Here is a 26,204-nt window from a genome sequence, read left to right as displayed (position 1 = left end):
CATGATTATCATGTTAATTGTGGCGCCCTTGTGATTAGCAATTTGGGTGTGATTGCCTGCGACCTACCTTAAAGGACGCCTGCACAGTAAGCCCTGTACAACGTGGGCTTGATTGACAGCGGCGGTTCGCACATGCGCAGTGCGGACGGCCTCGGGGTCAGCTTCCGGACCGAGAACGGAGATCGGGACAGCAACGGGGAATGGAGGTGACAGCGTGGGACAGTCGGCTGCTAGGGGCCGGAGAAAGCCCCAGGTGAGTAAAGCTTTTTTTTTTTGTTAAATTCGCCTGATGACTCCTTTAAATCTACTTTTAAAGTTTATTGTTTTTTGCTCAATGACACATTCATTGAAGTATGCCAGAGCTAAAATCTATGAACTATTGACCCTTTTTTTTTTATCTCTTTCCTGCTCTCAGAAGCCATTTTCTGCTAGGAAAGATTTATAGTTGTAATTTCTTATCAGTGAGGGTCACACTGTCACGTCACCTCGGGGATACTTTCGGCTGCTTTCACAGTGGGTCGTTACAGGCGCACATTAGAGCAGCCTGTAACGCAGCCCAAATCACAGTAATGAAAAATCAATGGGCTGTTCACAGTGCCTACGTTGTGTAACAGTGTAACGCTGCACGTTCAATGAATTGCAGCATGCTATGCGTTATACGTGGTTTTAGCCGCGTTAGACTGTTTGCACATGCTCAGTAATGTTGGAGGAGGAGGGGAGAGTCCGCTATTATGCCTAGCCACATGGCTAATTAATATTCACTGCACTGTGTGACGTCACGTGTTTACTTCCTGGAGCGGCCGCTTTGTGCGACGATTGGCTGGTGGGACCACGTGATGCGGAGTGTTCCGATCACGTGGTCCCCTCAGTCTTTTGATGCATGCGCCGTTTTCATTCTACCAACACCGAACAAAAACGGCGCACCAAGAGATGCATAACGCGTCTCTATGTAGTGTCCAACTTTAGCACCACCATGCGTTGCGTTAGGGGCTCGTTATGCGACTTAACGTCCCCTAAAACGCAACGCCTTGGTGTGAGAGAGCCCTTAAAAGGGTCTCACTACTTATACAGTACTGACAAATAAAGTGATATACTCTTAGCTCCACTCTTTCCTCTAAAACAGCTGGAGTGCTAAAAACTTTGATAAGTGTATTGCTAAATGCGTCATTTTAGCATTACTATTTTCCTGCTAAATGCATAAAACAAAAACTGGTATGCTAAAAACATAATACAATCCCTTTAAATACGGAATCACGTCAAACTAACCATGCAGAAACATTCCTATTACTTCTGAAACAGAGCTGTATAAGAGGTTAAACTGTTATTTTCAGAAAACAAGATAAGCCTCAGGTAAACGCCATTAGACAGTGTTTACCTCACACTGGAGTTATTTCTCATGCTATTTGGAAGATATCTATGAAACCTGTTACTGAACCAGTGCACTAATGGATGTAAGATGAGAGTCTTGTGCTCTCATAACAGCAGTATATTTACAGCTGAGTGCAGCACAAGTGGGCTTAATAGAAACAGAAGTATTTTAATGATATTAACGTGGCTCTTGTATCAAATTAGTCATGTCCTTCACATTGTTTAGATCCATAAAAGAACGACATAGTAGGCCATCATGCAACTGATGCAGCAGCAAAATCACAAGATGTACTGGAGCCTTTTTACAGGATTTAAAACAAAAGTTTATCAGGCCAAGCATAGTTTGCAGTAGTACAACAATCCCATATACTATATATTTGTATAAATCAATGCCAAGTGTGTCCAGACTCCTGCCACTCTGAAGAAGATGTCAAACATTAATATAAGGATATCAAGGTAACGCATACAACCTGAGGATACTTTAAGGCTACTTTCCCACCAAGACGTTGCGTGTTAGGGGACGTTATGGTCGCATAACGTGCCCCTAACGCAACGCAAGGTGGTGTTGAAGTTGGATGTCAGATTGAGCTGCGTTATGCAGCTCTCAAAGCAGCTGCTCCAGGTTAGTGATAGGAAGTCTGGATCTTTTTAAGGATTCAGATCATTTTAATTGGATCATTGAAAAGATCCAGATCTTTGAACCGAATCATTTTACTAGGAAAGCAGACTGGGGGTGAAATGACTAGCAGGACATTCCCTGCACTGTACATTCTGTATGTTCCTGTTTCTTCCAGACAGACCGACTGTGAACCAAACATTGTGATGATCCGGATGATTCGACTCACAAAAAAGATCCGGATCAAATGAACGATTCGCTCATGATCCTGACAACACTACAGTTCCACCCTGAGTCTCTGCAGTGCAGTGAATATTAATTAGCCATGTGGCTGGCCGCGGAGGAGGAGGGGAGACCTCCTCCTCCAACATTACTGAGCATGTGCAAACAGTCTAACGTGGCTTAGCAGAGTATAACGTACAGTATGCAGCACTTTGTTTAAACGTGCTGCGTTACAATGTAACGCAACGTGGGCACTGTGAACAGCACATTGATTTTACAGTGCTGCGTGTTAGGCTGCGTTACAGTCTGCTGTAACGTGGGACTTTAACGTCCCACTGTGAAACCAGCCCGAGTGAAAACTGTTGGACAAAACGGTTTTGTTTTTCTCCCCACAGCTACTTCTGCTAAAGGTGGCCATGCGCCATACAATTAAAAGATTTAATTTCATGGCAATTGAATAAAAATGATCGGTTGTAATGAAAATTTGAAAGCTCCCCCCCCATTCGTTCAAGAAATCTGATCGAATTTCTCATATTTATTAAATAAATGAAGATCAGGAATGTTGGATTTTTCTGATTAATTTTCACAAAAATTGAATGGTGTGTGGTAGATTGTCACTTACTTGATATAAAGACTCAAGCAATTTTTTTCTGAGCGTTCAATAATTTTTTTCATAACTGGGGAAAAACTGAACATATGCGTGTGGTACATTGGTCAGATTTTTGAAATGTTACAATCAGTCAGAAAAACAGATTGCAATTCTTGAATTGAAAAGATATTTAAAACATTTTATGGTGTGTGGCAACCTTAACCGGTTCAGGACCACCAGTAGTATTAAAATGTTGGTCCCTGTTAATGGACTTTTTTTTAAACGTCCAGTGTTTAAGACGCTCATGCAAACACGGGCGCATGCACGCGCACGAGGACCCGTGGGTGCACGCGCAAACTAATGTGCACCAATGTGCACTTTAAAAGCGACAACCTGGGGCTTCTTTCGCTGGCAGCCTATATGTCCCTCGCTGCAGCTCTAGTGTCCCGGGATCCCCTCCAATGCAGATGCCAACCAGGTCGGCATCTTCTGTGCCTGCAGGATCGCGTGGCTGCGCTACTTGCGCTCGCTCACGAGCGTCACGGCCAAGCTCTCATAGCCAAGCGCTCAAGCAGGCACAAAGGATACCGATGTGACGAGGTTAGCATCTGCAACGGAGGCAGAATTGCGGCGAGGGACAGATAGGTTGCCAGGGGCTGGAGAAAGCTCCAAGTAAATAGATTTTTTTTCACCTCACACCTGTTCTTTAACCACTTGAGGACCCACCCTTTACCCCCCCCTTAAGGACCAGCGCTGTTTGTTGGGATCTGTGCTGGGTGGGCTCTGCAGCCCCCAGCACAGATCAGCGGGCACGCAGAGCGATCAGATCGCCCCCCTTTTTTCCCCACTAGGGGGATGATGTGCTGGGGGGGTCTGATCGCTCCTGCAGCAGGCATGTTGCGGGGGGGGGGGCACCTCAAAGCCCCCCTCTGCGGCGAAATTCCCCCCCCTCCCTCTCCTACCTGGCATGCCCAGTGATCCGAGTTGCACAGGACGCTATCCGTCCTGTGTAGCCAGTGACAGGACGTCCCCTGTCACATGGCAGGGATCCCCGGCCGCTGATTGGCCGGGGATCGCCGATCTGCCTTACGGTGCTGCTGCGCAGCAGCGGCGTTCAATGTAAACAAAGCGGATTATTTCCGCTTGTGTTCACCTTTAGCCTGCGAGCCGCCATCGGCGGCCCGCAGGCTATTCACGGAGCCCCCCGCCGTGAATTGACAGGAAGCAGCCGCTCGCGCGAGCGGCTGCTTCCTGATTAATCAGCCTGCAGCTGGCGACGCAGTACTGCGTCGCTGGTCCTGCAGCTGCCACTTTGCCGACGCACGGTATAAGCGTGCAGTCGGCAAGTGGTTAAGGCAGGGTACACACTTGCAGGGCCTTTTCCCGTGTGGTTCCCGGGCCTCCATCGGCTTTTGCGTTCGCGCTTAACGTGTATGTTTTTCCAGGGAACGGTTCCACATTTCTGACGGCACGTACATTAGGCGAATGTGCATGTAGTGCAGAAAAAAGCAGAAAGTTGTGCAATTTAACAATGCGTGCAAAAACGCAAATCATGAACAAACAGTCGCGACACACATTTCCCACAGGAGGCTATTGACTTCAATAGCCTGTAGAATCGTGTGTTTTGCCATCCATGGGAAAATGCGCACAAACGAGTCTAGTGTGTTCCCTACCTAAAGGGAACCTTAAAGAGACTCCGTAACAAAAATTGCAGCCTGTTTTTTATCATCCTACAAGTTCCAAAAGCTATTCTAATGTGTTCTGGCTAACTGCAGCACTTTCTACTATCACCATCTCTGTAATAAATCAACTTATCTCTCTCTTGTCAGACTTGTCAGGCCTGTGTCTGGAAGGCTGCCAAGTTCTTCAGTGTTGTGGTTCTGTGATGCATCTCCCCCCTCCAGGCCCCTCTCTGCACACTGCCTGTGTATTATTTAGATTAGGGCAGCTTCTCTCTTCTCTCTTATCTTTTACAAGCTGGATAAATTCTCCTCTGAGCTGGCTGGGCTTTCACATACTGAGGAATTACATACAGGCAGAGCTGTCTGCACTCTGCAGGAAGAAACAGCCTGACACTTCAGTGGAAGATAGCTGCAGGGGGAAAGAAACACACAAATGATCTCTTGAGATTCAAAAGGAAGGTTGTATACAGCCTGCTTGTGTATGAATGTATTTTCTATGTGCGGACATACTGTACATCAATCTACTTCCTGTTTTGGTGGCCATTTTGTTTGTTTATAAACAAACTTTTTAAAACTGTTTTTAACCACTTTTAATGTGGCGAGGAGCGGCGAAATTGTGACAGAGGGTAATAGGAGATGTCCCCTAACGCACTGGTATGTTTACTTTTGTGCGATTTTAACAATACAGATTCTCTTTAACGTCCGCACGTTTTTAAATCGCACAGCTTTCTGCTTTTTTCCACACGACACACGTTAGCATACAGTACATGCTGCCGCAAATGCGGAAAGGTTTATGGAAAAACCTTTGCATAAAACACAAACGAAAAAGCCGGCAAAGACCCAGGAATCGCAGGGGAAAACAGCCCTGCAAGTGTGTTCCCTGCCTTAAAGTGCATGTGCACATGCAAATGCACGTGTGTGTGCATTGTCAAATCGTGCATGTTTTGCCGTCCGAGGCAAAACGTGCACAAATGCATCTAGTGTGTCTCCCTGCCTAAAGGGAACCTTAATTTCTGCACATTTTTAAATTGCACCGCTTTCCCTTTTATTTCTGCATGATGCACACATTTGCATACAGTACATGACGCCGCAAATGCGGAAATTTTCACAGAAAAATGTTTGCGTAAAACATTAACGCAAAATGTGATGGGGACCCAGGAATTTCAGGGGCAAACGGCTCTACAAGTGTATTCCCTGCCTTAAAAGATACCCGAAGTGACATTTGACATGACGAAATAGACATGGGTATATACAGTGCCTAACACACAAGTAACTATGATGTGTTCCTTTTTTTCTCTCTCTGCCTGAAAGAGTTAAATATCAGGTATGTAAGTGGCTGACTCAGTCTTAACTCAGACAGGAAGTGACTACAGTGTGACCCTCACTGATAAGAAATTCCAACTATAAAACACTTTCCTAGCAGAAAATGGCTTCTGAAAGCAAGAAAGAGGTGAAAAGGGGAATTTCTTATCAGTGAGGGTCACCCTGTAGTCACTTCCTGTCTGAGTTAAGACTGAGTCAGCCACTTACATGCCCGATATTTAACTCTTTCAGGCAGAGAAAGAAAAAAAGGAACACAGCATAGCTATTTGTGCGCCAGGCACTGTACATACACCTGTCTATCTCATCATGTCACTTCGGGTATCCTTTAACCACTTGGTGCATGAAGTGCAGTATAATCACGGCCCTGCAAAGTTAGAGCGACGCACCAGGGCCGTGATTACAAGTCTTCTGGCTGCAGGTGGCTGCGCGGGCACGGAAGCGCGCGCATGCGCGCGCCCGCGGCGGCGTTTTGAAGTGCGGGGATTGGTGAGCAGGAACAGCAGTTCCTGCAGCCAATCAGCGTCCCCGAAAGTTTGAATGATCAGTGTCTTAGCCAATGACACTGATCATTCATTTAAAAAATCCAAATAAACAATTCTGTTTACCCCTGTGTATTCTGCAGTAACAGCAATCTCAGAACACTTGGAATCAAGCGTTCTGAGAGGTGAGTTACTGCAGAATGTGTATAATGTAATGTGTAATGTAATGTCTAATGTATGTAATATGTAATAAAATGCATTTATGCACTGATCACATAGGGGGACACAGGAACAACCATCAATGTCCCCCTATAGTGAAATAATTGCTTGTTCCCATGTCCCCTGCCTGTGTTCCCCTATGTGATCAGTGTAGTGATTGATTGTACCTGTGTCCCACATGTCCCCTCCCCCCCTGCGCTTGTCCCGCCGCAGTGTTGCGCTTTGCTGATCGTTGATGATCAGCTAAGCGTTGTTAGCATATGTAATCCTATGGGATTACTTACACTGCAGTGTTTGCAGCGCGTTTGCGATTTCCGCCGATCGCAAACGCGCTGCATATGGGAATTTGTATTGCGGATTGTCGATCGGGTGCGCTGCGGTAATGGCGTGCAATATCATGCCCAGCGACGAACATGGCGGTACCCCCGGCGCTGTCCCCGCGAATGTAAATGTGCCTTCTTGCTCATGTCCCCTGCCTGTGTTCCCCCATGTGATCAGTGTAATAACTGATTGTTCCTGTGTCCCTCTACGCTCGTCTGCCGCAGTGTTGCGCTTTGCTGATCGTTGATGATCAGCTAAGCGTTGTTAGCATATGTAATCCTATGGGATTACTTACACTGCAGTGTTTGCAGCGCGTTTGCGATTTCCACCGATCACAAACACGCTGCACCTGGGATTTTGTATTGCGGATTGTCGATCGGGTGTGCTGCGGTAATGGCGTGCAATATCATACCCAGCGACGAACATGGCGGTACCCCCGGCGCTGTCCCCGCGAATGTAAATGTGCCTCCTTGCCCCATGTGATCAGTGTAATAATTGATTGTTCCTGTGACCCCCTACGCTCGTCCGCCGCAGTGTTGCGCTTTGCTGATCGTTGGCGATCAGCAAAGAGCTGTTAGCACATGTAATCCTATGGGATTACTTACATTGCAGTGTTTGCAGTGCGTTTGCCATTTCCACTGATCGCAAACGCTCTGCATCCAGGAATTTGTATTGCAATAAGTCGATTGGGTGAGCGGCAGTAACGGCGTGAAATATCAGACCCAGCGACGAATATGAACCTCCGGCGATGTCTCCCCAAATGTAAATGTGCCACCTTGCCCATGCATTTATAATTTACCTGCGTTCTATCACCCGCCGTGGTGCCTATTATTATTTAGTATTATATAGCACTGACATTTTCCGCTGCGCTGTACAGATTATATTGTCTTGTCACATAACTATCCCTCAGAGGGGCTCACAATCTAATCCCTTCCTTAGACAGATGTCTGTATCAGGTAGCGCATGTATCATAGTCTAGGGCCAATTGTATGGGGAAGCTAATTTGAGAATTTGTCTCTGATTGAATCAATCAGATTCAATTAGAGAGAGATCTGTCTCTTGGTCGAATCTGCCTGTACATCTCGAGATGTGTGGGCACCTTTAGAGCTGGCGTTTGCCAAGTACCCCTTATTGTGAATAACACCATCTCAAGAACCTGAAACACATATATTTGTTGAAGTGGCCACACACGATACAATTTTTGAAATTTCAATTACATCAATTTTTCTGGTTGATTTGAAAAATCTGTCCAATATACCACATGTGTTCTATTTATTCCCAATATTAAGAAAATTGATGAGATTTCTCAAACAAATTTTAAAAAGCTTTTGATTTTTCGGTACAACGATCATTTTGACAAATGCTGTAAGATTGGATCGTTTTATTGTATCGTGTTTGGCCAGCTTTAGGAGTACTTTATATTTGTGCAGAACTGATTTTTAACTGCTGCTGGATGGCAGTGATTGAGCTGGTATTCTTGCAAGGGAATACATTTCTATCACTCTCGGCACGTTCAGCTCGCTCTCGCTGCTTGCACCGGTCTGTCTTTGCTGCAGCCAATCACTATGATCTCAGCTCGGATTTTTTTTTCATAGACCTGAGGGGGCCAGAGATACAGCGTCCTCAAGTGGTTAACTCCTTATCACCATTGGTATACCCAGTTAAGCCCTTTTCTCAACTTTTTTCAATCCCAAAATGATTTTTTTTCCGCCATCTATACAATTTATGCATATTTTGCCTAAGTACATTATTTTTCCCTAGTCAAAAAAAAAATCCCTTTTTTTTCTCTTCACCTGCCCTACCCGTCTTTATAGATTTGGACCAAGCTATTTGGCTAACTTTGCAACTAAACATGCCGAAGAGGCTATACAGCGCGGAAGAGGCGGCCGCCATTCTGCAGGATAGCGGGGAGGAAGAATTGGAGACACAGGAGGCAGTGGAGGAGTCAGACATGACGGACATGTCCGACACAGATTGGCTTCCAGGGGAAGGCTCAGAGTCACTGGATGATAGTGACTGAGAGCGATTCTGACTCTGCTGGACCATCACCGGCCCAACGGCCTAGAGCAGAGGTGCAGGCTAGGAGCACTGTTCCTGTGATATCCAGTGACAGTGACACCTCAGCAGATGAGAGGTCAATACCCCAACCCAGCAGACAGAGGGCTGTCAGACGAAGAGCAGCAAGGGTGTCACAGAGACCCCCAGTGCCAGAGGACTTGCTGCACCCTCAGTGGTCACCTTCTGCCATGGAAACCCCTAACGTGCCCCCCTTTACAGGAAGAAGTGGCATAAAAGTGGCTACGGATCATTTCACGCCACTTAATTTCTATCAGCTGTTCTTGACGGATTCCCTGTTGCAGCTAATTGCGGATCAAACCAACTTGTATGCGGAGCAATGCAGAGCAGCTAATCCAACTGCCATGTCAGCCAGATGGATCCCCACAAACCCTACGGAGTTAAAGGTCTTTTTGGGCCTAACATTAAACATGGGACTGCTGAAGAAACCCCAACTAAGGCAGTACTGGACCACACAGCCAAATTATGATACACCCATGTATTATGCCATAATGCCAAGACTGAGGTATGAGATGCTGCTCCGCTTCCTGCATTTCAACAATAATGCAGACATGCTTCAGCGTGAGGACCCAGCCTTTGACCGGCTTTTCAAATTACGACCTTTGCTAACTCATCTGAACCAGCAGTTTGCTGATGTTTATGTGCCAGAGCGTCATATTGCCGTAGACGAATCGCTATTCTCGTTCCATGGCAGGCTATCGATTAAACAATATATTCCAAACAAACGGGCCAAATATGGAATCAAACTTTACAAACTGTGTGAGAGTGGAAATGGCTATATTTATAACTTTCACATCTACGAGGGAAAGGACAGCCTACTCCAGCCTGCCGGATGCCCACCCTACATGAGTTCCAGCGAGAAAATTGTTATCCAATTGGTAAACCCTTTGCTCCACCAGGGCTACCACTTATACATGGATAATTATTATTCAAGCGTCCCTCTCTTCAAATTTTTGTACAGTGCCCAGACTGTAGCCTGTGGTACAGTGAGGGCAAATAGAAAAGGCCTGCCACAACAAGTTGTAAACAAACGACTAAACAGGGGTGAGTCATTCAGCTATCGCAGCAGTGAGCTCCTTGCCTTAAAGTACAAAGACAGGAGAGATGTAATGTTCTTGTCTACGATACACACTGAGGCAACAACAACAGTAAGGTCCCGCAGGGAAGTAGTGGTGAAACCAGTGGCAGTCACCAACTATAACAAGTACATGGGAGGTGTGGACCTGGCGGATCAGAAGCTGGCCCCTTACTTACTGGAACGTAAACGGAAGGCCTGGTACAAAAAACGTGCGTTTCATTTACTGCAGATGGCCTTACATAATGCCTTTGTCCTGTTTAATAAAGCAGACAACCGGGTCAGGTTTATGAAATTCCAGGACCAGATTGTCCTGTCCCTGATTTATGAATCTGGCTACACTCCCGTAACAACAGACCCACATGCCTCCGAAGACATTATTAGAATTCGCGACAAGCATTTTCTGGATCCAATCCCCGCTACGCCATCAAGACAGTATCCACAGAAAAAATGCAGGGTGTGTATGAAACACAAAATCAGAAGGGACAGCCGTTACTACTGCCCAAAATGTCCTTCCAAACCAGGACTTTGCCTTAAACCATGTTTTGAAATCTATCACTCAGTCCTTCATTATTAAGATTTTGATTGTACTGGGCCCATTTTTATCACACTCTCATGATCTTCCAGCTTTTGACCTCTAGCATAAATTACGACCACCCCCTCAGGCTTTTAATTCAATATCAGACGTATGTCCAATTGTGGATACGAGGTTGGCTCACTCCCCCTACGGGCAACCTGAAGTAAGTTTGCTCTTTGTCTTCTTATCCAATGTTGGACATTTGGCCAATTGTGCATACGAGGTTGGCTTACGCCCCCCACGAGCAACCTCAAGTAAGTATGCCGTTATTAGACGTGCCTAGTTAAAGACACGCATCCATGGTTAGTGTAGTGTAGGGACCCCTCTAGGAGATTGGCCTTGACGTTGGCAGAGGGGCTTAACCCCACAGCCTGCTGGAATGTGGTACTAACAATCTCGTTGTGTTAGCCGCTGGTGACCTGTGTTAACACCGATCGCCAGCTGCTTGTGGTTAACAGTCTGCTGTGCTTTGTGCCCAAAAACTTATCTGATTATGCATGTAGGGTATCATTTTAAACGTGATAAGCGAGAGAACAAAATTTGGGGTCTTTAACAGCTGAGGCCTTTGTCATGTGAATGTTTTTAGTGCTAACGTGAAAAGAAACTGTAAAAAAAGATAAAATCTTCTATGAACTCACCATACTCCTAACGGAATACCTTGGGGTGTCTTCTTTCTAAAATGGGGTCATTTGTGGGGTTCCTATACTGCCCTGGCATTTTAGGGGCCCTAAACCGTGAGGAGTAGTCTGAAAATCAAATTCCGCAAAATGACCTGTGACATCCTAAAGGTACTCATTGGACTTTGGGCCCTTTAGCGAAGTTAGGGTGCAAAAAAGTGCCACACATGTGGTATTGCCGTACTCGGGAGAAGTAGTATAATGTGTTTTGGGGTGTATTTTTACACATACCCATGCTGGGTGGGAGAAATACCTCTGTAAATGACAATCTTTTGATTTTTTTACACACGATTGTCCATTTACAGAGTTATTTCTCCCACCCAGCATGGGTATGTGTAAAAATGCACCCCAAAACACATTATACTACTTCTCCCGAGTACGGCAATACCACATGTGTGGCACTTTTTTGCACCCTAACTGCGCTAAAGGGCCCAAAGTCCAATGAGTACCTTTAGGATTTCACAGGTCATTTTGCGGAATTTGATTTCCAGACTACTCCTCATGGTTTAGGGCCCCTAAAATGCCAGGGCAGTATAGGAACCCCACAAATGACCCCATTTTAGAAAGAAGACACCCCAAGGTATTCAGTTAGGAGTATGGTGAGTTCATAGAAGATTTTATTTTTTTGTCACAAGTTAGCGGAAATTGATTTTAATTGTTTTTTTCCACAAAGTGTCATGTTCCGCTAACTTGTGACAAAAAATAAAATCTTCTATGAACTCACCATACTCCTAACGGAATACCTTGGGGTGTCTGCTTTCTAAAATGGGGTCATTTGTGGGGTTCCTATACTGCCCTGGCATTTTAGGGGCCCTAAACCGTGAGGAGTAGTCTTGAAACCAAATGTCGCAAAATGACCTGTGAAATCCTAAAGGTACTCATTGGACTTTGGGCCCTTTAGCGCAGTTAGGGTGCAAAAAAGTGCCACACATGTGGTATCGCCGTACTCGGGAGAAGTAGTATAATGTGTTTTGTGGTGTATTTTTACACATACCCATGCTGGGTGGGAGAAATAACTCTGTAAATGGACAATTGTGTGTAAAAAAATTAAAAAATTGTCATTTACAGAGATATTTCTCCCACCCAGCATGGGTATGTGTAAAAATACACCCCAAAACACATTATACTACTTCTACTGAGTACGGCAATACCACATGTGTGGCACTTTTTTGCAGCCTAACTGCGCTAAGGGGTCCAAAGTCCAATGAGCACCTTTAGGCTTTACAGGGGTGCTTACAATTTAGCACCCCCAAAATGTCAGGACAGTAAACACACCCCACAAATGACCCCATTTTGAAAAGTAGACACTTCAAGGTATTCAGAGAGGGGCATGGTGAGTCCGTGGCAGATTTCATTTTTTTTTGTCGCAAGTTAGAAGAAATGGAAACTTTTTTTTTTTTTTTGTCACAAAGTGTCATTTTCCGCTTACTTGTGACAAAAAATAATATCTTCTATGAACTCACTATGCCTCTCAGTGAATACTTTGGGATGTCTTCTTTCCAAAATGGGGTCATTTGGGGGGTATTTATACTATCCTGGAATTCTAGCCCCTCATGAAACATGACAGGGGGTCAGAAAAGTCATAGATGCTTGAAAATGGGAAAATTCACTTTTTGCACCATAGTTTGTAAACGCTATAACTTTTACCCAAACCAATAAATATACACTGAATGGGGTTTTTTTTTTAATCAAAAACATGTTTGTCCACATTTTTCGCGCTGCATGTATACAGAAATTTTACTTTATTTGAAAAATGTCAGCACAGAAAGTTAAAAAAATCATTTTTTTGCCAAAATTCATGTCTTTTTTGATGAATATAATAAAAAGTAAAAATCGCAGAAGCAATCAAATAGCACCAAAAGAAAGCTTTATTAGTGACAAGAAAAGGAGCCAAAATTCATTTAGGTGGTAGGTTGTATGAGCGAGCAATAAACCGTGAAAGCTGCAGTGGTCTGAATGGAAAAAAAGTGCCTGGTCCTTAAGGGGTATAAAGACTGTGGTCCTCAAGTGGTTAAAGAGCATGTTCAGAAGCGTGCACCCGCTGAAGCAGGTCCGTGTGCACTGTAGAATCATCGACAGAGCCACTCACCAGCCGAATGTGTCTGCACAGCACTGGCCGTGCACTTCCTCAATCATGCTCCTGGAGTGTCTTGAGCATGCGCAGTAGGAGAAAATATCGTACTGAGCATGCGCAGAACGCTCCCGGGGGATGATCCCATTCTAGTTTTCAGAATGGTAACATTAATGACATGTATCAAATGTTCTGTCACTCCAGGGCATTTGATAAGAAAGAATGACATTGATACATTTGGTGGAAAAAAAGGGCCTTTAGTGCTACTGGTAGTTTACAGTCTGCCATGTCTCCAAAAACCTAACTGATTATGTATATGATTTTAGCTGTGACAAGTGAGAGAATAGATTTTGGGGTGTTTGAGAGATGAAGCCTATGTAATTTAATTATTATCAAAGTTATGGTACAATTGCAGCAAAACTGCATAAGCACGAAATTATATATATATATATATATATATATATATATATATATATATATATATATATATATATATATATATATATATATATATATATATATATATATATATATATATATATATATATATATATATATATATATATAGCCAGAACCCGCAGCGTGGCCACTTCTAGTTCTGGCCAGCCACTTCGGGTTCTGGCCGGCCAATGTGCGAAGTGGCCGCAGCGCAGCGGCCAATGTTAGAAATGGAATGTTTACACTTATTTTACGGCCGTCTCGCTGCGGCCAAATGTATTAAAAGTTGCTTAAATTTAATTAAATATAGCCGGCGGCAATGTGATAGATGAAGCCGCCGGCTTTCGCACTGCCTCCTCCTCCTCTCCTCCTCCCCCCCCCCGCCTCTCTCCTCTCCCTGCCTCCTATACGACATACAGAGCAGCCGGGCGGAGACACGCGTGTCCTCGAGAGTCGTTTGTCGCGGCAGGGGAATCCTGCCGTTCCTGCAGAGCGGGTGCTGGCAGAAGCAATGTCTGCAGCCTCCCCGCTCTGCTTCCCCTGCCACGACGAACGACTCTCCCGGCGGCTCCGTATTATATGGAAGGCGGAGACAAGGAGAGAGGCGGGGGGGGGGGGGGGGAGAATCGGGGGGAGGCAGTGCGAAAGCCGGAGGCTTCATCTATCACATTGCCGCCGGCTATATTTAATTAAATTTAAGCAACTTTTAATACATTTGGCCGCAGCGAGACGGCCGTAAAATAAGTGTAAACATTCCATTTCTAACATTGGCCGCTGCGCTGCGGCCACTTCGCAAATTGGCCGGCCAGAACCCGAAGTGGCTGGCCAGAATGCGAAGTGGCCACAATTTTCATTTGCATTGCATTATCATTGTAGGAAAAAAAATTGCTCCAGAAAGCGATTGCGCTTTGCGATTTCCAAATCGAATCACTGTAGTGGAAAATACTTTTCATGATTTCTATGATAAAGTAGCAACCCTAGCGATTTAAAAATCACTAGCGATTTGCGATTTAGCAATCGCTCTAGTGGAAAAGGGCCCTTATGGCTTTTCTTGACTGTTCAGACGCTCCATGGGCTTTGCTAAGAAAAAATGATTGTATTTCTTTTGGTGCAAAAAATGGGCTCGAGAAATCAATTGGTGCTGCTTATGGTTAACAGTGTATTGCGTGGCCAAAAAGCTATCTGATTATGTATATAGGGTATCACTTTAATTGTGACAAGCGAAACAATAGAATTTGGGGTGTCTGAGATCTGAGGCCTATGACATTTGTGTAACGATTGTGGAATTCTCTCCGTGATCAGCGCACAAGACGTGCTGAGGGAACCCAGCAAAAGGTGCAATGCACCTGTAGAGGGAAATTCCTGCCGGCAGGTGGAGCTGTGGAGTGCAGAGGAACAGCTCCTCTGCCCTGCCACAGACGCAAGACAGGAATTGTACGAAGGGAAGAAACGCAGGGCAAGATAGCCCTGAAAGAGAAAGATCGAAGTGACAGAGGGTATGTGTGTCCACCAATCTAGTCGCCACCCTGCGACGATGAACACACAACCATGAACAACAGGTGAGAAGGCAATCGCCAGAGATGGTGTTTGCTAACAGCGACACTAGACTGAATAAGCACAGATGAGGAATGTATGTATGTCCACCAATCTAGCCGCCAACCTGCGACGGCGGACACACAACAAAGGAAACCGAGTGAGAACGCAATCGCCTGAGAAGTGATTGCGAATGAGATTGAGCAAAGGGACAGATTGTATGTGTGTGCACCAAACTAGTCGCCAACCCGCGACGATGCACACACAACAGCAGATATGAAGTAGGAACGCAATCGCGGGAGAGGCGATTGCCAGAGGTGACAAGGCTACAGCAAGGCAGAGCACGAGAGTAGCAAAGGCACAGCAAATCATACAATGAGAAGATAAGGAAAATAACAAACGCTAACTAAACGCGAACACCGCACTCATTCGCAACAGTGCACGCGTTTATGCGCGGCCTCCGCGTGTTAAGCACAACAGAGACAAGCACGCCTAACTAACCACCGACAGACAAACATGAAACAGAGGACGCGAGCGCTTGCTTTAACGGTTAGCTCACCGAGCCTCCAGCAAGCGTTCGTAGCAGACAAGACAGATACACGAAAACAGGAATAAGTGAGAGAGACGGATCCACAGCACTAGCGCAAGGCGAGTGCGATCCAGGCAAGACAGATAGATGAGATAGCTGGTAGCAACCGCTGCTCCAGCTATACTCCAAGAACAAAGATCAGAACGACTTCCTGTCGACCACCGCTGGGACAGAACAATCGCAACAGACAAATAAAACAGATATGCAATCCTAACTGCACTAGGGAATCTGCCTAGTGCAGTCCCAGGAATTACTCTAAGCTAATCTTTAAACAATGAGCAAGGCTGACACTCCAGGAGTGTTTCACAGGACTAACCCTTATGACCAGCCCAGGTCTGTGATATCACATGGTATTTATAGTACAAACCTCCAGAGGATGTGGCTAGGAAATTTGCATGACCAACGTATGCAAATTCCCTAGCAGCAGCAAGCTGCAAAACTGACAAAAGGTCTCTCTTCCAGAGACCTGCAGAATGCAGACCACCCGAAACCGACCTCGTCGGAAGGAGAATCCACCGAAACATGCCCATCAGTACCACAAGTCTCAGTGTAACACCCATAAGGACTGTAAATGCCAGAGAAGAAGCCATCGACACCCACCGAGCCATGCCCACCACCTTCCAGAGACCGTCCAAAAATACCAAACCTGCCACAATACCCATTCGAAGTGTCCCTTTCCACAAAGCACCCACTGCGGATCTCATCCAAGGTACCAGGAAATATTTCTCCCAGGATCTCCCAGAACACTTTGAAGCTCCGCAGAGATCCCAGGAGGGCAGAACGATCACCAGGCTCACACGGAGAACTATCAAGAACCCCTATGGAACCAATGACACTTCCGGATTCAGAATTACCAGGACAAGCATCAAGACCAGGGCCTTCAGGGACCACCTCTGGGCATGCAGGCAGGCAGGCAACATCAGAACAGGTTTCCACCGAGGAAGCATCTGAGCAGGCTGGCAACCGAGACACACTTGGGCTTTCTGGGTCACAGAACACATCGGGGTACACTAGCCCAAGGGGAACCTCAGGACACGTCGAGGAACTGCCAACCTCAGAGTCCGTTACGACAAGACCAAAACCAGAACCGGGCAGAGAATCATCACGAGCAGTGGTCTCAAGCACTGGACTTTCAAAAGAAGGCTTGGGCTCAAACCTAGAAATCTCTGTGACAATAATATCATCATTGACTACATATGAGTGAAGCTCCACCAGAGCTGCAAAGGTAGTCAGCACAACAGCAATGCCTACTGAAGTGGGCAACACCTCAGAAGGACTTTGGGGGGCAGGAGACATCTCCTACAAGTTCTGCACCCTTTGGGAGGAACTCGGAGGTCTCCAGGACATCATACAAGACCTCAGGAACATCATTTTCCAAGTTTTCTAAGAAGGATTCTGAACTATCCATGTTACAGGGCAAAACTGGACCTTTATTTTGTGGACAGGGCAGATGTCCCAGGGAAGGTTCCACCATAAACTGAGACTGAATTTCATCATCATGAGCGGAATGTACAGGAATATTTACTGGAACACACACTGACTCCCTAACTTTAATCTCACTGCACCCAGAATTCTGCGTAGCAGTCAAACTAGCTTGCAACTCGAAAACTGCAGAAAAAAACAGGTGAGTATAGTAGCAATACCTAGACGAGCCTCTAGGGACACTGCAGGAGACTCTAAACAAGGCCATATTAACTCATCCAGAGTACAGGGTGCAGAATCAGCATTTTCCTCAGAACAAGAAAGGGACTCACAAATGTCAGTGCGAGTGGAGATCATATTTTTATTCATAGCACAGGGAAGATTCAGAGAAAGCTTCTCTGGGCAAAGCAAAGAAGCTTCAGCATCAGATTCGCAAAACCGAAGCGCTGTCTCACTCTTAGATTCGGCTAACAATGTCAAATCTGAGTAGTCAGAACGCAAAACTTGCGAATCACAAATCGCTTTAGGTTGTGAAACTGACGCTTCCATAGCACAAACCTCCGCGATCTGTGGCAGATGGTAAGGCGTTCAGGACAGAAACACCGGAGCAACTGACCAGGCAACGGACCCTTACAGGTGTGAACAGGGTGAGACAAAGACGCATTAGCAGTAGAAATAGCGACAACTTCAGGAAAAACTTTATTAGACATATTAATTTTACTTTTGATGCTGCATAAATTTAGGAATTTTCCCCATAGCAGGATCACAGATGGAAGATCTTAAAGATCTGTCTCTAAATGACAAGGGGTCCCACACATCCTTGAGAAAACTGGCACATTCATGCTGATCTTCATCTGCAGGAACATCCGAGAAACAGGCATTAGATCGCATAGATTCAAACTGCACACAGTCAGGAGAGAATCTTTCAGGATTCGCACAGGAATCAACCACAGTGGTACACCCATTCATTTCAGATCGCACAATGTCAAGACTCACATGCTTTACCCCAGAAAGGCAGGAACAATCATCCGACAACGATGTCTCTTTATTGGAATCAATTGATTGGTGTGTGTGCAACTCATCCAAAATCGTCTGCCACACATAAATCACCAGATCCACATCACCCTCGTCACATTCATCGGAATCAATCAAAAGGTACATAGAATCGAGACAATCATTTAAGACATCTTCGCTTTTTGCGATGTAAAAATCGCAAAAGGCTTTCCAATCAAAATCAAATTCCTCCATCAAGGCCCCAATGTCCCATGCGGCAAATGGAGGTTCAAACAAGCCAGTATCTAGATAATCTACATATGGGTGGAGATCAGGAACCAGAACAGATTTTTTAACTGCTTTAATATAGTGTGCGATCCTACCTATAATAGGATCCACATAAGCTTTGGATTGGGGCAAAAACCCCGGAGACTGAGCAACATCATTGTACACATCACTAGGGAGTGTTTTATTCAGATGCTTGCGACTTTCAACTTTTCCCTTTTTAGCCACTTTGCATGTCTGTTTAAATGCAAAAAAAGTATCCAGGCAGTTCTCTTGCATCTGCTTAGAAACTAAAGTGGCAAGAGAAACATTGAACTGATTATCATACTGAATGGTTTTGCACATTTCAGACTTGACAGAAATAACCTCTTTATTTGTGGTTGCTATAGGCAACGAATCTTTTGGCTGAATAGCCGAATCAGCAGATTGGCCTGCAAGCACCAATTCATTAACATATGGTAATGACACAGAAATGTTGCATAACCTAATCTGATCAGCATCATGCACTGCAGGAAAGAACTCACAGAAATAACTTGGCATGCAAGTTCCAAGCTTACGAGAAGACACATGAGTCAGAAATCTGCGAGGGTTATGTCTCAGATTCTTGTGTCTGGCATACTCATCAGCCCACATGAACAGATCCCCTTGGAAAAGATTGTAAGCAATCTGACCACTCCAAGTGGAAATATTGGTGGCCTGAAATTCAGGATTTGCCAAGAATCTGGAACATTCTGATGAACTCATCTCTGGTTTCAGGCGATCAGAAGTGCGCATACGGAGCACCCTCTAGTGGGCTTTCATGCAGCCAACTGAACATGAAATCGTTTTTTTTTTTTATTAAAAAAAAAACCCTCCCGCAGCCGCCCTGGCGATCTTAACCCCCCTGGCGGTATGAAAAATTCCGCCAGGGGGCAGCGCAGCAGTTTTTTTTTTAAATCATGTAGCGAGCCCAGGGCTCGCTACATGATAGCCGCTGCTCAGCGGCATCCCCCCGCCCGCTTCGATCGCCTTTGGCGATCTCCGATCAGGAAATCCCGTTCAAAGAACGGTATTTCCTGGAGGGCTTCCCCCGTCGGCATGGCGATGTCCCGATCCACCCCTCGGCGCTGCCTGGCACTGATTGGCCAGGCAGCGCACGGGGTCTAGGGGGGGCTGCGCGCCGCAACAGATAGCGGCGATCGGCGCGGGCCGGCGGCGATCAGTGTGCTGGCGCAGCTAGCACTTGTCCAGCAAAAAAAAAAAATTATGTAAATCGGCCCAGCAGGGCCTGAGCGGCACCCTCCGGCGGCTTAACCCGTGTCCAGCACGGGGTTACCGCTAAGGAGGTTAACAGAACGCCAGGGAGGTTAAGAAGCACTTGTGCCTCGAAGATGGGCGGCTCCATCCTGTGTATGCACGAGTGCGTGCCCGCACAGTACAGAGCCGCCTGTCTTTGGTAGCACACAGGGACACGAGTGCTTCCAAAGCCACCCGAGGGCTCCCGGAGGTGTATTTGACCAGTTGGTCATACTGCCATAAAAGGCTAAGAGCACTGGAACAAGGGGACGGAGAGAGGATATGAAAGGCTCTATACGATTCCGAGCTTTCCATGTCCATAGATCAGTGTGACTTTTTCCCCTCTTCACATTTAAAGAGACTCTGAAGTCTCCTTAAAAATCACGTTTTTATTTTAAAAACCTCTTATGTTTGCCCTAACTAAAACGCTGCATCCCTGCGGCTGAAATCTAACTAAATCCCCCCAAACTCCCCAGGGCACACTGCTCTGTGCGCTTCCATGAGAGGCAGAGCTTTCAGCTGCAGCTCTGCCTCTACACGCGTCTATCAGCGAGGATCGCCACCTCCGCCCGCCCCTCTCAGTCTTCCTTCACTGAGAGGGGTGGGGGAGAGGAGGAGATACGCGCTGATAGAGGCGTGGAGAGGCAGAGCTGCAGCTGAAAGCTCTGCCTCTTATGGAAGCGCACAGAGCAGCAAAATCCACGACCAAGGAAGTCATGGATTTTGCGAGGGGAGTTTGGGGGGGGGGGGGATATTTAGTTAGATTTCAGCCGCTGGGATGCAGCGTCTTAGTTAGGGCAAACATACTTAAGAGGTTACATAAACCTTAAGAGGTTTTTAAAATAAAAATGTGATTTTAAGGAGGCTTCAGGGCCTGTTTCCACTACACGCAGATTCTGCATGCAGAAAACTGACTCGAATTAATGCCTATGGGAAATCTGCATCAGAAAAATCACGTTCAGTGGAAACAGGTCCATAGGCATTCATTGGAGTCAGTTTTCTGCATGCAGAATCTGCGTGTAGTGGAAACAGGCCCTCAGTGTCTCTTTAATACCAGTATCAATTAACTGATTTGCGAGATTCTCGTGGACCAATTGGAAATGTATTGAAAATCTTGCGAACTTGCCAACGAAGGTTTCATTCAACCCTACCTTACTCATGTACACGTGCTTGCACCATGGTGATTAATCTGCCCATTATCGGATAATGTACACATTACTGGGGAATCTGCCCATTAGTGGAATCTGTCTCTTGTTGGTATCTGCATGTATGTAATATTTGCTTGTCCTCAATTTCTGCCTGTTGCTGCTATTATTTATATATCATGGTTATCCACCTATCATTGAGTAAATCTGCTTGCTGTAGGTATCTGCATGTCACTAATATCGGACTGTCATTTATAATATATACGCTACATGTTAGTATTATTTGAATGTCACTGCCATCTGCCTAACGTTGATTGTATCTACACATCTTTGGAAACTGCTTGTCTGTGATACCTGCATGTCATTGTTATTGGTATTATATGCCTCTCATTGAGATTATCTGCATTCCTATCTATTGTTATTTTGCTTTGCCTGTCATTAATTATGTTTATATCATAATTCTAAAAGGTCTGATCTGATTTCCGATCACAAAAAATTATCAGAAATCAGATCCGACCTGTCTGATCTGTCAGAAAGGATCTATTTGACCGTATATCTGACAGTAAATTGCATAGTGTGTACCAGGCATAAAACATAGTCTAATGCTAGGTACAAACTATGAGATTTTTCTAGCAGATTTACTGTCAGATCGATTATTTCCAAAATGTCCGATCTGATTTCCGAGTGTTTTCCGATCGATTTACGATAGAAGTGAATGGAAAAATAGTCAGAGAACTATCAGAAAATGCTTGGAAATCGATCAGATCGGACATGTTGGAAATAATCAATCTGACAGTGAAACTGCCAGAAAAACTAATAATGTGTACCTAACATAAGGCCTTATCTACACGGTACAATTTTCCATCAGATAGACGGATCTATTAGATGGATCTAATAAAAAATTGCACCATGTGTAGACTTCCAAATTGTTTCAGATCAATTTTGCGTTAGATTTTGCTTTGATAAGTACCCAAAATCTATTGCAAAATCTAACACAATCCGATTGGATCAGTTGGAAATTATCTAATAGATTCTTCTAAAGCCCAATCTACACGACACAATTCCACGTGTGATCGTTCGACTTTGATTGGCTCAGTTAAATCCAACATAGATTATGTAGATCTATAAAGCCCCAATAGATGGGGCTTTGTAGATCCTATCTGACGGAAAATTGTACCTGGTAGATGAGGCTTAAAGGTTGCCATATATCTAGCTATTTTGGTGGCCGATCGACCAAGAGACAGATCCACGGGGCCTTGAGATTGACACCCGTGCCTTAGTGATAAAGTATACCGTATATACTCGCAAGCAAGCCGACCCGCATATAAGCCGACCCCTCAACTTTTACCCCCCCCAAAAAAGGAAAAAATGATTGACCCTCAAATTAACCGGGGGTAGGAAATGCTGGCCGAGTGATCCCCCCAGTGTTCCAGTATAGCTAGTATAGTGCCCAGTATGGGTAGGTAGTGCCCCAGGCATAGCTAGTATAGTGCCCCAGCATAGCTAGTATAGTGCCCCAGCATAGCTAGTATAGTGCCCCAGCATAGCTAGTATAGTGCCCCAGCATAGCTAGTATAGTGCCCCAGCATAGCTAGTATAGTGCCCCAGCATAGCTAGTATAGTGCCCCAGCATAGCTAGTATAGTGCCCCAGCATAGCTAGTATAGTGCCCCAGCATAGCTAGTATAGTGCCCCAGCATAGCTAGTATAGTGCCCAGCATAGCTAGTATAGTGCCCCATTATAGCCAGTACAGTGCCCAGTATAGCCAGTATCGTGCCCAGTATAGCTAGTATCGTGCCCAGTATAGCTAGTATCGTGCCCCATTATAGCTAGTATAATGCTCAGTATAGGTAGATAGTGCTAGGTATGCGTAGGTGGATCCCCTGCCCTCTGTAAATAATGAATTATTTACACGGGCGAGCAGGAGACGGAGAGGGGAATAGAGTAAGCCACCGGGTAAGCTAATAGCAGCGGCGGCCGCCGGGGGAGCGGACGGGGGGGGGGGGGGGGGGTACCACGAACCACATCACTCGCAAGCAAGCCGACCCCCCAACTTTTGGCCCACTTTTGGGGAGGTCAAAAATTTGGCTTGCTTGCGAGTGTATACGGTATATTGTATATTGTACAAAGTATGTCAGTTTTCACCAATTATTATTTTAAAATAAAAATTGCTACTGTAGATAATAAACTAATTACATTTGCTATTTGTCAAATTTATTATAAGAAAATTGCCATTTTCTTGCTGCTACAATGTGTGTTGGTTACATTTTTCTGCATTATGTAGTTTTTTTTCTCCTAACACTGCAACAATAATAACAAAAACACATGTCTAAAGGTTAAAAAAAACACATATAGAAAACATGTTATATGCAGGGGGTGGGATGTGGAAAGTCGGTGATGCTATAAAATGTGTTCTTCAAAGGAAAACTGTAGCGAGAGGTATGTGGAGGCTACTATATTTACTTCCCTTTAAAGGGAACCTAAACTGAGAGGGATATGGATTTTTTCCTTTTAAGGCTGCTTTCACAGTGGGACGCTATAGGCGCACGTTAGAGCAGCCTGTAACGCAGCCCACCGCACAGTAATGAAAAATCAATGGGCTGTTCACAGTGCCCACATTGCGTTACATTGTAACGCTGCACGTTCTGGGAAGGTGCAGCAGCACTTGCGTTATACTGGGCTTTAGCTGCGTTAGACTGCTTGCACATGCTCAGTGTCTAGCCACATGGCTAATTAATATTCACTGTACTGTGGTGACGTAACCTGGACTTATAGTGTTGTCCGGATCATAAATTCATTTGATCCGGATCTTTTTTGTGAGTCGAATCATCCGGATCATCATAATGAACGATTCGGGTCACAGTGGATGTCTGTGTAGAAGAAACAAGAACATACAGAATGTACAGTGCAGGGAAAGTCATGTCCTGCTAGTCACTTCACCCCCAGTATGCTTCCCTAGTAAAATGATTCAAATGATTCGATTCAAAGATCCGGATCTTTTCAATGATCCGATTCGAATCATCCGAATCCTTGAAAATATCCGGATTTCCCATCACTATCCTGGAGCGGCTGATCTATCAGTATAGATAGAATGAAAACAGCGCACCAAGAGCCACATAACGCGGCTCAATCTGACGTCCAACTTCAACACTACCATGCGTTGTGTTAGGAGCACATTATGCGATCCAACGTCCCCTCACCTGTCAGCTGCTCTCCTCTTGGTGTGAAAGAGGCCTTAACAATACCAGTTGCCTGGCAGCCCTGCTGATCTCTTTAGCTGCAGTAGTGGCTGAATCACAGACCTGAAACAAGCATGCAGCTAATCCAGTCTGACTCCAGTCAGAGCACCTGATCTGCATGCTTGTTCAGGGGCTGTGGCTGAACATATTAGAGACACAGGATCAGCAGGAGAGTCAGGCAACTGGTATTATTTTAAAAGGAAAAATCAATATCCTTCTCAGTTTAGGTTCCCTCTAAGCAATGTCAGTTGCCTGGCTATCCTGCTAATCCTCTGCCTTAAATGCTTTTAGCCAGAGGCCCTGAACAAGCATGCAGCAGATTAGGTGTTTCTGACATTATTGTCAGATGTGACATGATTAGCTTCATGCTTCTCTCTGGTACAGCTGATGTGATACTTTTTTTTTTTACCACAGGGTAACACCACTGTGTCAAAGGTGACACGTAGGGTTTCACCAAACACAGCCATTCGGCTGCATGTAATTGCAGCTGAATGCAAGTTATGACTGGCAGCCTGAAATGCCGATAAACAGTTCAGCCGCCCCTGGAAAAGAGGCCTAACTCCGAAACCCATTCTGCACTGTTTTTTTTTTTTTTTTTTTTTTCCTAAAGCTGATGTTTTGCTATTCATCCCATAAATTGACATGCATCTGCTCTAGAGAGGGACAGATATGCTGCAACTGTGAGAGGAACTTTAACCAAGGACTGAACTTCATCCTAATAAGTAGCTTCAGTAACAAACATTCAGTACAGATAACCTGGTAGAACTAAAGATGTCACAACCAGTGATACATTTCAGAATGTAAAATCAGGGAAAGAAAGATTTTTCAATAGGCAAACACTGACTAAATGATCTATAAATATTATTTTTTTTTAAAATTAGCATCCCCAGTTAGAATGCTTGGTGATCATAAAGTGGAGCTAGAAACAACACAGATGAAAATATGGTATGTAGTGGCCTTCTTTGCATTGGTACCATGTTTTAATTTGTTTTCATTTATCGTGCGCCCATCAGCAATCTGGCGTTTTCTCATCTCACCCTCATAAACCAGAACCAGCAGGCACTGCTTATGTTACACGAGTTTAAACATTAAATTAAGCTACTGTGCCAAGACTGCAAGATGTGGATTCATTATTTGCTTCTCAGTAATTCTTCCTAACTTTCATGGCATTACTTCTCTGCCTCGCTTTATTACAGTACTTACTAGTTACATGAGTACTTTAATGCAAAGGCAATGAACAGACACTACATATTCATAGCAATACTTTCTTTTCTTACCTGATGCCGGTGGAGGTGGTGGAGGCGCCGCCATATTGGTCAGTTTCCTATTCGCCGAGGGGGCGTGACAGCTGTTGCTCGGCAACATAGAGACGCTATGACACAATTTTGGTTTTTTTTTCAGGTTCTACCAAATAGTTTCCCGCGGAAGGCTCTCTTGTGATACAGATCTCTGCTTTTCAGCTGCGGGGGAACATCTGTTTCTTTGTATCTCCTTTTACGCAGTCATGCCCTGAGCAAACATGGCTGTTGCTGTGTCTCCACGCTCTACCATAGAGTATTAGGAAGCGTAGATAGATTGGTTAGACTTATAAGCAAGCTCTTCCATCCGCATACTGGAGTACCACCGAAAATTGATCCTTCTAGTTAGATCTATAATGGATTTACCGTTGTATGACTGCATTGGCTGTTCTATGCAGAACTAAAGCAAGGCTCGTATTACTATTTTTCGTTACGTTCTAATTGAATGCATGGAGAAATACACTTCAGAAAGCAGATAACCTTAGCTTTCCAGCGCCACCTTCTGGTGTTCGGATGTCTTGTCATTATTCTGACAAATGGAGTCTATGAGGTTACAAGCATGCTGTAATTCAGTACAGTTCAAATATACTTTCTAATCTAGACTTTCTGGTTGGTGAAAATCAGGAAACCGTATATCAATTGTGTAAGGCCTCTTTCAGACCGGTGAATTCATCACCTGTCAGCTGCTCTTC

The 26,204-nt window shown here is 45.0% G+C and overlaps 1 protein-coding gene across 1 annotated transcript in view; it reads right to left on the bottom strand.

Moving 5' to 3' along the window:
* Positions 1-25,783, bottom strand: part of INIP (INTS3 and NABP interacting protein) — a 34,696-nt gene extending 8,913 nt beyond the window's left edge. The window contains exon 1 of the mRNA XM_068271335.1: positions 25,492-25,783. Within this exon, the coding sequence (XP_068127436.1) occupies positions 25,492-25,579 (88 nt within the window). The 5' untranslated portion in view covers positions 25,580-25,783. The remainder of the gene's footprint in view (positions 1-25,491) is intronic.
* Between the last annotated feature and the right edge of the window lie 421 nt (positions 25,784-26,204).

Source organism: Hyperolius riggenbachi, chromosome 1 (genome assembly GCF_040937935.1).
Source record: "Hyperolius riggenbachi isolate aHypRig1 chromosome 1, aHypRig1.pri, whole genome shotgun sequence".
In the NCBI taxonomy this organism is placed as follows: Eukaryota; Metazoa; Chordata; class Amphibia; order Anura; family Hyperoliidae; genus Hyperolius; species Hyperolius riggenbachi.
The sequence above is the reverse complement of the archived record's forward strand: the minus strand, read 5'-3'. Positions and strand labels throughout refer to the sequence as shown.